The sequence below is a fragment of the Engystomops pustulosus genome, chromosome 2 (assembly GCF_040894005.1).
Source record: "Engystomops pustulosus chromosome 2, aEngPut4.maternal, whole genome shotgun sequence".
Taxonomy (NCBI): Eukaryota; Metazoa; Chordata; class Amphibia; order Anura; family Leptodactylidae; genus Engystomops; species Engystomops pustulosus.
In genome coordinates this window covers 33,358,531-33,371,600 of record NC_092412.1, presented here as the reverse complement: position 1 = coordinate 33,371,600, position 13,070 = coordinate 33,358,531, and the positions used below count along the sequence as shown (strand labels likewise).

Below are 13,070 nucleotides of genomic sequence, written 5' to 3'. Positions count from 1 at the left end.
GAAGAACCTCAAATGTAAAGGAGTTCATTTTCCTTATTCTACTCCTTCCCGTTACTTACGAAAGTTTTTACTGAGTGGTCTAGTGCATTGGTTATAGATATGTACCATAGTATCAGTTATTTGCTGGGTTACATGAGGCCTTAAGATTTTACTTTTTTTTTGGTTGAGATCTCAATGTTCTAGAGTGTTTTCGAAAAACACATCCACTGAGTCACTTTATCACAATGTGCAGGAAATGAGCAATTATTCAGAATATAAAAGCACGTGCTCAGGGACCCCAGGATTATCATACAGACCTGAGACCTGAGAGATGCATCTGACAGCATTGTTGATCTGCTCTACTATATCAGTTGCTGCCCTCCCATTAAAGCTAAAAGATGACCTAGAACCTACTGAGGTACCATATCTTCATATATAGACAATATTGCTAATATCTGTCTCTTTATTGTTATATGCCTTTATGATTGTATTATACATATATATCAAAGTGTAAAGGGTTGGCTCACGAAAGAAACATATCCCCTATCATTATTTCCACCACACACCTTTATGACCCTTTGATGGGGGATTAAAAGTCTCCTTGTGAATGAAGTGCCAATATGCTAAGTTTCATCCACTTCTGTGGGGCTGGGCTAGTATCGGTGTACACATAGAACACAGCTCCCTTCTCTAGAATGGGCTCTGTATTTAGCCCCTTTAAATTGTGTCTGCAATGAGCTCCCTCTAGTGGTGACCGCATGTGATCAGAGTTGAATAATTTCCTGTTATTAAGCTATGAGGGGCAGGGGTGGGAAAAGTTATTTACTGGGTTACGTCTCACCTCTACATGGTTTGGCTTTACTGCTACTGGGTGTCTAGTCTGAACACTAATAACACTGAAATGGTGCCCTATAAACAATATTACTGTAATTAAAAAAACACTTATTTTCCTTTTTAGAGTGTTCAGACAAACACAACTCCTACTGCAGAGACTATGCCACAGACTAATCACTATATTTGTTTGAAGATGAAAAGTCAACTGGATCTAAATGGTACAAAAATCGCAAACAAACTCAATATTGGAGGGAGGAAACCAGCAGCACAGAATATATGGAGCAAAACTCACCTTACATACAGGTATAAGACTATATTGATGTAACAATGACACTTTAACTAATGTTTTAATATGTTCTCCTACCCTGGAATGGTGTTTAGTAGTGACAAGACTATGAACATCTAACAACTAACACTGTACTATGTCACCAGAAACCATACTGTAGTTGCCTTTGTAGTGTGCAGGGGGCGCCAGATTCAGGATTTCTGACGCCCGTTCCTCATGAATCTGGCGCCCCCTGTACTGCTCCGACAGAATGCACCACTTTTTTTGGTGCACCTTTAAAATGGGGCGTGCAACACAATTCTGTTGGACTTTGCATGATAAATGTGGCGCATGGTCCGACTGAGCACCAAAGCGCCCCCTAATTTGTGTTGCATGAAGAATAGTGCAGCTGCGCCACAAAAGTGTCATGTGCACAAATGTGGCACAGACACTTCTTAAATACAAGCAGTTTGCACATGAAATACCTCACAAAGACTGACAGAAAACTGGCGCACAGCCCTTAGTAAATGTGCCCCTTTGTTTATGAGTCTGGTGTATTCATGAGGACACTATCCTGCACCCCCTCACTCCTCAATGCTGTGATTGAAAATCTCCTGTGTACATTTTAGGCAGTGTTGATACTCAAGTTTTCCTCCTGTTTTTCCAAGAGTTGTAAACTTCACACCTGACCTTCCAAAACCCGATGTGCTTTCTGCCATCAAAAGAGCTTTCAAAATCTGGAGCGATGTCACCCCCCTGACCTTCAAAAGGGTCTTTAAAGAAAAAAGTGATATAGAAATCCAATTTGTCACTGGAGGTAATAAATTGCTTATTTGAATCCATTTTCAATTTCTTGATGGTCTTCATAAACTCTTACTTATTCTTTTATGGTTGTTTTGTTTCTTTTTAAAGATCACCAAGACAACTCCCCATTCACATACACTGATGAGCAGCTAGCACATGCCTTTGCCCCTGGCCCGGATATTGGTGGGGACATCCATTTGAATGATGCCAATAATTTTACTAACACCAACCAGAGTAAGTAATGACTTTGTATGGTCATAGAGAAAGGCAAACATCTATCTATCTATCTATCTATCTATCTATCTATCTGTAGGAAAGAGGCAGCACTCCAAGCATGCTTGAAAAAGGCGTGTTTCAACGCCGAAACGTTGCACATGGAATAAAGCTTCACCCTTTTCCACGTACCTTGGAGTGCTGGCTCTTTCCTACAGTTACCTAGACGGACCCTGGCCAAGGGACCTACGGCTGCTGCACCTTGGTCTACCTGTGCTGCTTCGGACTCTCCTTTTTTGTATCTATCTATCTATCTATCTACCTATCTATCTATGTATCATCTATCTATCTAATTATTGGAAAAGTGAAAAAAAAATGTCTTTTTGCAGCACAGTGTGAATAAGCCCCAATGTGGGGGGTGCAAAACAAGGCTTCAAAGTCCAGGTACACGACTTACATACATATCCAACAAAAATGAAGCAGCACTCCGAATAGTTGGTGTAAAAGGAGGGTGTGATATATTCCAAGATAAGCGACGTTTCAGTGTGGTGTGCTTGAGAAAGGTTTACACTGCACCGAAATGTCGCTTGTCTTGGAATAAATCACACCCTCCTTTTACACCAACTATCCGGAGTGCTGGTTCTTTTTTGTTGTATATCTATCTATCTATCTATCTATCTATTGATCTATCTATCTATCTACAACTTCTCTCTCAGTATAAGACCCCTTCCATAAGGCGTTTTTCACGCGCGTTTTCTGCGCGTGCTTTTGACGCGCAGAACTTGCATTTAACTCTGACCCATTGTAACAAATGGGTCTTTTCAGACTTGCATTTTTTTTCACGCGAACACGCACGTTTTTTTTAACGCGCGTTTAAATCTCGACATGCTCTACTTTTGCAAGTCACGCGCGTGAAAAACGCACCATACAAGTCTATGGAGACGCATCAAAAACGCATTGCACTCTGAGACACATGCAAGTGCAATGCAAGTGCAATGCGTTTTTCACGCATCAATTGCCATAGAAAAGATAGAGCTATTCCTGAGTCCATTTCACGCGCGTTTTCTGCGCGTGAAAAACGCATTGAAATTGCATTGAAATTGCATTGAAAACGCGTGTGAAAAACTGAGACACTGAACAAACTCTGACTGAAAACTGATTGCACTCTGATGCAAAATGCGCGTTTTTCACTGACCAAAAACTGATCGCACCCTGATCAAACTCTGACGTGAAATGCAACGCGAGTGTGGAAGGGGCTTAAAGGCTTTACCTTCAAAGCTGTACAAGTCTAAGGTATGTGAATTATAAGAAGAAGTTTGTGGGTGGATTATAAAGGCTGTTTATCCATTAAACAGTCCTTTAATACTGTCTTGGCACATAAGAACCATGCTGTGGTTTAATGTCTACAATGTTCATACACCTTCTAACTATGCACAATTGCAGACAGTGTTATGTATCTGCAGAGGTAAAAATGGACCATGTTTTGTTAGTAGAAGCAGGACTGTGGATTTATTTAGATGCTAGAATTATGCTATCTCCAATTGTCCTGTTGTGCTCTTAGCTCTCTGCTAAATCTGCTCCACAGCCCCTTCTTCTTTAGTGAAATCTGAAGTCAGCTTTTGGTTTCAGAAACTACAATCCTTTTTCACAGTCTGGATGCTACTAACAACACACAAAGGTGTGATTACACATGTCTCCAGGGACAAAAGTTGGAAATACCCACCTGTAAGAGATGGTATTGTTGTGTTTTAGAACCAATTCCAGGATATGACACAATGTAATATTTCCATGGAGAATTTCATTAATTTTATATAATATACTTTTTCTTTCCTTGAATAACCTTTATGTTTCTGTACTTTCTCTTAGAATACAATCTGTTTCTAGTGATTGCTCATGAAATTGGACATTCTCTTGGTTTAAGTCATTCTTGTACTTATGGAGACCTCATGTATGCATCGTATCAGAGCACCGATGTCTCACACTTCCGTCTTCCACAAAATGATATAAACGCCATTCAGCATCTGTATGGTAAGAATCTGAGCTGATATTTATCTGGTTGTTAAAACTAAAGCACTAAATGAAATATATGTTTATGTTATGTCATCAAAGTTCCATTCTAACATTGTGTTTAACCTGTCAGCAGCATGTTATAGAGCAGGGGAGCTTAGCAGATTCTACACATTGGGGCTCATTTACTTACCCTGTTCATTTGCGATCCCACGGCGCGTTGTCCGACATTGATTCGGAGCTTGCCGGGATTCACTAAGGTCGTGCGTCCAATATCCACTAGGTGTCGCTGCTGTGCCGAGGTCCGCCGAGGTTCGCTGGAGTTTACCATCCTCTTCCTGGCGCATGTAAGTGAGTGTCAAGCGACACCAGATTTCCGTCGCCGTCGCGTGACCCAAAAGCCCGGGAAAAATGGTGCAAACCGGTAATTTTTAGGAAATCTGACGAAAATGAGCGATTCGTGCCCTTAGTAAATGAGCCCCACTGTCCTAGCTGCAGGCAGCATGTCATAGAGCAGGAGGAGCTGAACAGATTGTACATAGTGTCCGATCTGCAGACAGCATGTTATACAATAGGAGGAGCTGAGCAGATTGTACATAGTGTCCTACCTGCAGGAAGCATGTTATAGAGCAGGAGGAGCTGAGCAGATTGTACATAGTGTCCTATCTGTAGGCAGCATGTTATAGAGCAGGAGGAGCTGAGCAGATTGTACATAGTGTCCTATGTGCAGGCAGCATGTTATAGAGCAGAATGAGCTGAGCAGATTGTACATAGTGTCCTATGTGCAGGCAGCATGTTATAGAGCAGGAGGAGCTGAGCAGATTGTACATAGTGTCCTATGTGCAGGCAGCATGTTATAGAGCAGAATGAGCTGAGCAGATTGTACATAGTGTCCTATCTGCAGGTAAAATGTTATAGAGTAGGAGGAGCTGAACAGATTGTACATAGTGTCCTATCTGCAGGCAGCATGTTAAAGAGCAGGAGCATCTGAGCAGATTGTACATAGTGTCCTACCTGCAGGAAGCATGTTATAGAGCAGGAGGAGCTGAGCAGATTGTACATAGTGTCCTATCTGCAGGAGGCATGTTATAGAGCAGGAGGAGCTGAGCAGATTGTACATGGTGTCCTATCTGCAGGAAGCATGTTATAGAGCAGGAGGGGCTGATCAGATTGTACATAGTGTCCTATCTGCAGGCAGCATTTTATAGAGCAGGAGGAGCTGAGCAGATTGTACATAGCGTCCTATCTGCAGATAGCATGTTATAGAGCAGGAGGAGCTGAGCAGATTGTACATCGTGTCCTATCTGCAGGGAGCATGTTATAGAGCAGGAGGAGCTGAGCTGATTGTACATAGAGTCCTACCATAGAAGCTTCAATGCAATCTAACAGGTTGATATGGGTTGCAAATATTATGCAGCTCTTTTTGCTGGTGATCATTAAATCCAATATTGATTTTGTGGGACAACTCTTTTTGTCATGACACCCCTGATTTTACACATCAATAATTCATTATCTTACATTTTATTCAAAATCTCTAACTTACATCACTTTAGGCCCTTCTCCCAATCGAAAGATTCAGCTCACTGGTCCTACAACCCCTTCTATCTGTGAAGATAACATTGCTATTGATGCTGTCACTACTCTCCGTGGGGATCTGTTTCTCTTTTCGCAAAGGTAAATGTGGAACTGAAAATGTCCTGTTCTGTGGATATTAGATATTCCACAATTGTCACAGGCACAATTACTGCAAAAAGTTTCATCTTGTTGGACATGTAGTTTTTTTACATTTCCAACTACAAACTTCTGTGTACAAATTCAAATCTTTCAATTTCAATCTCTGTTTCATTGCCGCCAATTGGTAAAATCAAAAAAACTTATTTTTTTCCTCATTAAAGTGCACTCTGCATGCCATTTTGACAAAAAAAAACAGAAATGCAGATAATTTTGCTAATTTATTAAACAAGAGAAACTGACACTCAGATTTAACTTACATGCTGTCCATTTCCTTCTGATCTTCTGTGAGAAGGTTCTACTCCTTCATTGGAGTCCAGCTGTGTTTAATTAATCTGGACTTGATTAGGAAAGGCACACACCTGTCTATGAGCAAATGAGAACTATGTGGTCTAAGGAACTGCCTAGGGAGCTCAGAGATAGAATTGTGGCAAGGCAGAGATCTGGCCAAGATTACAAATGAATTTCTGCAGCACTCAAGGTTCCTAAGAGCACAGTGGCCTCCATAATCCTTAAATGGAAGAAGTTTGTGGCAACCACATCTCTTCTTAGACCTGGCCGTCCAGCCAAACTAAGTAATTGTGGGAGAAGAGCCTTGGTGTGAGAGATAAAGAAGAACTCTTAAGATCACTGGGACTCAGCTCCAGAGGTACAGTAGGGAAATGGGAGAAAGTTCCACAAAGTCAACTATCACTGGAGCCCTCCACCATGGGGGCTTTATGGCAGTACTAGCTCAAAAAGTGCTTCTACTCAGTACTGAACAAAGGGTCTGAATACTAACGTCATTGTGATATTTCAGTTTTTCTTGTTTAATAAATTAGCAAAGAGTGAAATTTAAAGGGTTCTGAATACTTAACGTATCCACTGTAAGTCAGTGGACATGGTATTTTAAAATTCTCTAGTCCAGCTTTGTTTTCTACTTTGAATTCTGTCATACCAACCATTTTTGTATAGACTGAGATCGGTAAAACAGGTGTATTGTTACTATCTATCTCTAATCCCCTCTGGGGTCTATTTTATGGGCACCATACGGTTGCGTCTACAACTTTCATCCATGCCTTGCTCAGTGGACTGCTTCTGAAATCGGGAGTGGGGGTTTGATGTTTAATTTTATCTGCTTGGATGTTTGAAAACAGAAATTTCTTTGTGTTTAATAAATATGATTTTTTTTAAAAACCCTAGAGCAGACCACCATAGTGTAATGCCTGGACCCGAGAATAGACCACCATAGTGTAATGCCTGGACCCGAGAATAGACCACCATAGTGTAATTCCTGGACCCAAGAATAGACTACCATAGTGTAATGCCTGGACCCAAGAATAGACCACCATAGTGTAATGCCTGGACCCAAGAATAGACCACCAAAGTGTAAGGTATTGACCCAAGAATAGACCACCAAAGTGTAATGCATTGACCCAAGAATAATCCACCAAAGTGTAAGGTATTGGAACCAAGAATAGTCCACCATAGTGTAAGGTATGGACCCGAGAATAGTCCACCATAGTGTAATTCCTGGACCCAAGAATAGACTACCATAGTGTAATGCCTGGACCCAAGAATAGACCACCATAGTGTAATGCCTGGACCCAAGAATAGACCACCAAAGTGTAAGGTATTGACCCAAGAATAGACCACCAAAGTGTAATGCATTGACCCAAGAATAATCCACCAAAGTGTAAGGTATTGGAACCAAGAATAGTCCACCATAGTGTAAGGTATGAACCCGAGAATAGTCCACCATAGTGTAATCCCTGGACCCAAGGATAGACCACCATAATGTAATACATGGACCCATGAGAAGAACATTATAGTGTAATGCATCAAGAACTATTCTGTTTTCTACATTTCTACTACAGATTTGTGTGGCGCAAGCATCCCGAAACACCACAACCAGAACTAGAATTCATCCAGACCTACTGGCCCTTCCTTCCGAATAATGTTGATGCTGCCTATGAAAACCCTTTTACAGAAACCATCATCATTTTCAGAAGTAGGTTATATGGAAATGTTGGCTAAAATATACAATCTACTTTATATCAGGGTGACACGATGAGCCATAAGTGTCAAGAAAATTGGGGGCTCCATGTATCTTAGGAGAATGGTGGTCACGATGCTCGGTATTCGAGATTAGATGGGGAGGTGACTGTGCATGTGAACAACTCACTTCAATGCAGAAACAGGAGCCCTAAAAAGTTTGTATTTTTTACATAACTCCTATTTCCACTCTTTGGGGTCACAATCAGGGCACATTGTATCCTGATAGGTGGGAATCCCAAAAGTAGAACCTATACATTTCAGAAATATCTTATAGAATGGACTACCATGTTTTTACACTAGAGTCTGTCATACACATAAATGTATGGCATAATCCACCAAAACTTAAATGTTAAACTGCTCAGGGGACTGAATTAATGGAAGCGGTTTTGGGAACAAATGTGAAAATCTGCTTAATAAGATCAACTTGAAGCCCAAATACTGAAGGACATGAAACATCTTGCCTGGTCATCAGCACCTTGTTGAATTTAGAGTGTAGTCAGAACACAATGGGGCAGATTTACTTACCCGGTCCATTCGCGATCCAGTGGCGCGTTCTCTGCGGTGGATTTGGGTCCGGCCGGGATTCACTAAGGTAGTTACTCCGACGTCCACCAGGTGGCGCGGCTGCACTGGAGTCCGCTGAAATGCACTCAAGTACACCGGCCTATTCCTAGTGAAGGTAAGTGCAAGCTCCGCGACACTTTTTGTTTTTTAAATGCGGCGGTTTTTCCGAATCCGTCGGGTTTTTGTTCGGCCAGGCCCCCCCCCCCCCCGATTTCCGTCACGTGCATGCCAGCGCCGATGCGCCACAATCCGATCGTGTGCGGCAAAATCCCAGGGCAATTCAGGGAAAATCGGCGCAAATCGGAAAGATTCAGGTAACACGTCGGGAAACCGCAAATCGGGCCCTTAGTAAATGACCCCCAATATTTCCTGGGAAGTTTTGGGGCAAACACTCCTTTTAGTAATATTGAGTGGTGAATCTTCCTTCAATATTTGTATTTGATCAAAATGAACATTCTTTTTCTAGAAAACAAATTCTGGAGTTTTCTTGACTTAAATCTTGAAAAGCAAGGTGACATCTATGAATATGGCTTCCCCCGGAGTGTCAAGTCAATTGATGCAGCTGTCTGCGTTACAGATAAAACCTACTTTTTTGTGAATGATAAGTATTGGAGGTAAGTTTGGCATTAATGGAGGGGAAACCAATTCGAGAACCAAAAGCAATTGTTGAGCGTTTGGGTATTAATGGGGCCTATAATTGAATCTTTTTCGTGTATACAGACTATCCCCGACTTAAGGACACCCGACTTACAGATGACCCCTAGTTAAAGACTGACCTCTCTGCCCCTGTGACCTCTGGTGAAGCTCTCTGAATGCTTTAGTTTAGTGCAATGATCAGCTGTAAGGTGTCTGTAATTAAGTTTTATTGATTTTATTAAACTCTGCTCCCAAGACAGCACAAAATTTTGAAAATCCATTTGTCAATGGGACAAAATTTTTTTAGTCTGGAGCTACCAGTTCTGACTTACATTCAAATCCAACTTAAGAACAAACCTAAAGAACTTATCTTGTACATAACCAAGTTCTGTAGTTCCAGTTTCAGCCCTGCCTCCTCAGTGTCAAAGGCCGTAGACTTTCCCTGAAACAAAGGTTAATTCTACAGCTTTTGCTATTTATATGTAGACCATAAACTATGTAGAAACCATAAACAAATGAAAATAAGATAAAGTATGTAAGTAAGTAACATAGGTTACACTCTCCTACATAATCGACATCCTCTGCTGCCGCTGTAATTTTAATTAGTACTGGGTATTCTATTTTTGGCTCAACTTATTGAATTGTTCTTCACTCACCCTGTACTATTATCATAAAATAGTAGTAAAAAACTAAGAAAATCCTTACCAATTCCAGGCCACTCCCATGCTAATGACAGCAGCAGAAGAAGAGTGAGCTGATTTTGTGGGAGGGAAAGGATTTATAAGTGTATAGTCATAGTCCAGGTGTTGTCCAGTAGATTTTTTTTTAAATTCTAAATGGCTCCGAATAGATTCTTAAAATTGTTTTTAAAAACACGAGTTTCATCACTGCTCCTTTTCCATTCACTCACTTGGTCCTTCTGGTTTCTACATGGGTCTATCTCAACATCAACATCAAGGAAAAGCCTGCACAGCCAATCATTGGTGCAGCCACGACCTTCTCAGTCAATAATTGGCCACTCTAAATTTTTTTAAATGCCCATAGAAAACATCTCCAGCAAGCCTACAATATGACATAAATAGGCCATAAGACATAATGGGGCACACGTATTATCGCATCTGTGCCAAAAAAATGCCGGGATTTTTATGGTTTTTTGGCGCAGAACTGTTGCAGATCATTTACAATGAATTTGCGCCAGAAAGAACTGATATTTCCGACTATCCGGACTACTCCGTCTTTTTTTGGGACAAGTGGGCGTGGCCTAACTTTTCCACATTATCCTCCACATTTATGTGTATTTTGTCTGCATTTTTTGGCGCAAATTTAGGCGCACAATAGACCAGGAATAAAATGGTCAGAGAGCAAAATTTAGGCGCAGTCCATGTAAGATTTGGGCGCACACTTCATTTTTCTGGCGCAAGACTGATTAGTTCTGCCTACCCCTTAATTTCTAACAGCCATGCACCACTTTAATACATCGGGCTGTGCTTTCCGGAGACTGATCTCCGATGCCGACAGTCGTGCTTGCGCCACAATTAGTAAATCCCTTCCAATTTGCTGCTCCAAATTTTCTTACCATCTCATGAGCTGTGTCCATGTAGTATTATAATTAGGTAGCTATTATTAGGTAGCCATAGCAAGTATATCATTGATTGATTCTTGACACTTTTGTGGATAGACCTTATTACTGGGTCAGAATCTACGGTTGCAGAGAATCCTCCATTGGGCTGGTCCAACCCTGGATCAAGCATAACATTAATATTATACACATACTATTGGCCTCTGTCTTAACTAATAACACTCCATTTTTAGATACGATGAAGGCAACCAAACTATGGACATTGGATTTCCAAGGAATATAGAAGATGATTTTCCAGGAATTCCTCCTAGAATCAGTGGTGCCATGTTCTACAGAGGTGGGTCCAGTTGTATATGAGACACACATATACTTAGAATTGTTCATTCACAAAGTAATGGTAGATTGTATCACACATTATTGTGCAATGGGTCTGTACAGTCAGATTTCTCCTGAAAAAGTGGTTTTGTAGAGGAAGTGTCTTCACTTGGGGAAAACGTGCACACCCGTGATGGTAACTGCACCAGGCTGATTGGTGCTCATTGTTAACCCCCCTTCTTTTATCAACAGAAAATGGGTGTTTAAATCCAAATATTCTTGCAATTGAAGCATGCATATCTTTAGAAAAGATAAATGGCCTAAATGCAGAGAAATCTTTATTTGTACTTATTTGCTTATTTTGTGTACTATAATTTTTGCTATGGGCCTCCATGTTATCTATATGCATGTGAGTGCCCCACATCAGGGGGCTGCAAATGGTGAGAATGTGAAAGGGAGCACAATCCTGCTAAGGATTTGCAGTACAGAGGTAATTCAACAGACTCCATGAAGACACCATGTCAGACAGGATTTCTAACCTTTTAACAAACATTCCAGAAATCAATTGTGCATTGTTTGTATCAGGGGTGCAGAGGGTGCAGTCCCAACCGGGCCCAAGTGGCCTAGGGGGCCCATATTGTGCCACTTTTCCATATGAGAAGACTAGTAGTTTAAAGCATACATTATAGTCGGGGTCCTGGCAGAGACTTGGACTTGCCCCTGCACTGGGGCCCGTCAGCTTTAAGTTACGCCACTGGTGTGTACATGGGGGAAGGGGTAACAAAGTTTCAGGTCATTGTGTGGTGGCTTGTAATCTTCATCATCTAATAGATAGTTCCTTCAATGTCTTTGAGAGAGTTTACTTTTCACTTTCAACTGGTGGGTAGATACCTAGCTGCTGTGACTAGATACCTAGCTGCTATGACTAAATACCTAGCTGCTGTGACTAGATACCTAGCTGCTGTGACTAGATACCTAGCTGCTATGACTAAATACCTAGCTGCTGTGACTAGATATCTAGCTGCTGTGACTAGATACCTAGCTGCTATGACTAGATACCTAGCTGCTGTAACTAGATACCTAGCTGCTATGACTAGATACCTAGCTGCTGGGACTAAATACCTAGCTGCTGGGACTAAATACCTAGCTGCTATGACTAAATACCTAGCTGCTGTGACTAGATACCTAGCTGCTGTGACTAGATACCTAGCTGCTATGACTAAATACCTAGCTGCTGTGACTAGATACCTAGCTGCTGTAACTAGATACCTAGCTGCTGTGACTACATACCTAGCTGCTATGACTAGATACCTAGCTGCTGGGACTAAATACCTAGATGCTGTGACTAGATACCTAGCTGCTATGACTAGATACCTAGCTGCTGTAACTAGATACCTAGCTGCTGTGACTGGATACCTAGTTGCTATGACTAGACACCTAGCTGTCTTGACTAGTCACCTACCTGCTATGACTAGATACCTAGATGCACTCACTACTCACTAACTTCTATCTGTCTTGCTAACAAGATGGCATTCAGCAGAAGTTTCAAAGTGAAAAGCAGGAAGGAACGACGATGATGTGAGCCAAACAATGGAAGGCAGAACTAATCCCTGATAAAACATGTTTCTTGCATTTCTTATACATATTGATGGTAGAAATTAAGACAAACATTTCAGTTTTATTTTTTACTTATTAATGTACCTTCCATTCATAGTTTTCTTTTATGTTCCAGGATCTTTGTACTTATTTACCAATGCGGGCCAATATGAATTCTGTCTGGATACACTGAACATTAAGCAGGTCCTAAGTAGCAAGAGCTGGATGGGGTGCAAATCCAAATGAGATGAAGGCATCAACACGTAACTTTAATTTATGGAGTCCGTATGAAAACTGTGTTTCCAGATTTGTTAATAATAAAGTAATTTATTTTTCTGTTTACGCCCTTGTTTTTGAACAATACATTCACTTTTCGACACTTCTCTATAAGCCTTGGGAAATTTTACAATTACTTACCTCATATATTGTACTTTAGAGCTGCATGCACAGTTTTGGTTCCTGGTCATAACATTCAATAGATTTTTTGACAGCCTACTAATATCTTACTAT

The 13,070-nt window shown here is 41.1% G+C and overlaps 1 protein-coding gene across 1 annotated transcript; it reads left to right on the top strand.

Annotated features, from left to right (window-relative positions):
* Nucleotides 1–943: 943 nt before the first annotated feature.
* On the top strand, nt 944–12,810 carry LOC140117452 (matrix metalloproteinase-18-like). The gene is made up of 9 exons (XM_072134206.1): nt 944–1,116; nt 1,747–1,895; nt 1,991–2,116; nt 3,962–4,123; nt 5,656–5,776; nt 7,690–7,823; nt 8,901–9,048; nt 10,883–10,986; nt 12,697–12,810. The coding sequence occupies exons 1-9, from the start codon at nt 974–976 to the stop codon at nt 12,804–12,806; spliced, it is 1,197 nt and encodes a 398-aa protein (XP_071990307.1). The 5' UTR covers nt 944–973; the 3' UTR covers nt 12,807–12,810.
* Nucleotides 12,811–13,070: the final 260 nt, after the last annotated feature.

Bases quoted from the DNA above. Each gene is read 5' to 3' on its own strand.
- LOC140117452 (XM_072134206.1), top strand. From the start codon at position 974: ATGCCACAGACTAATCACTATATTTGTTTGAAGATGAAAAGTCAACTG. The intron at 1,117-1,746 runs GTATAAGACTAT...TGTTTTTCCAAG, and splicing joins AAAACTCACCTTACATACAG to AGTTGTAAACTTCACACCTG. The intron at 7,824-8,900 runs GTAGGTTATATG...TTCTTTTTCTAG, and splicing joins AACCATCATCATTTTCAGAA to AAAACAAATTCTGGAGTTTT.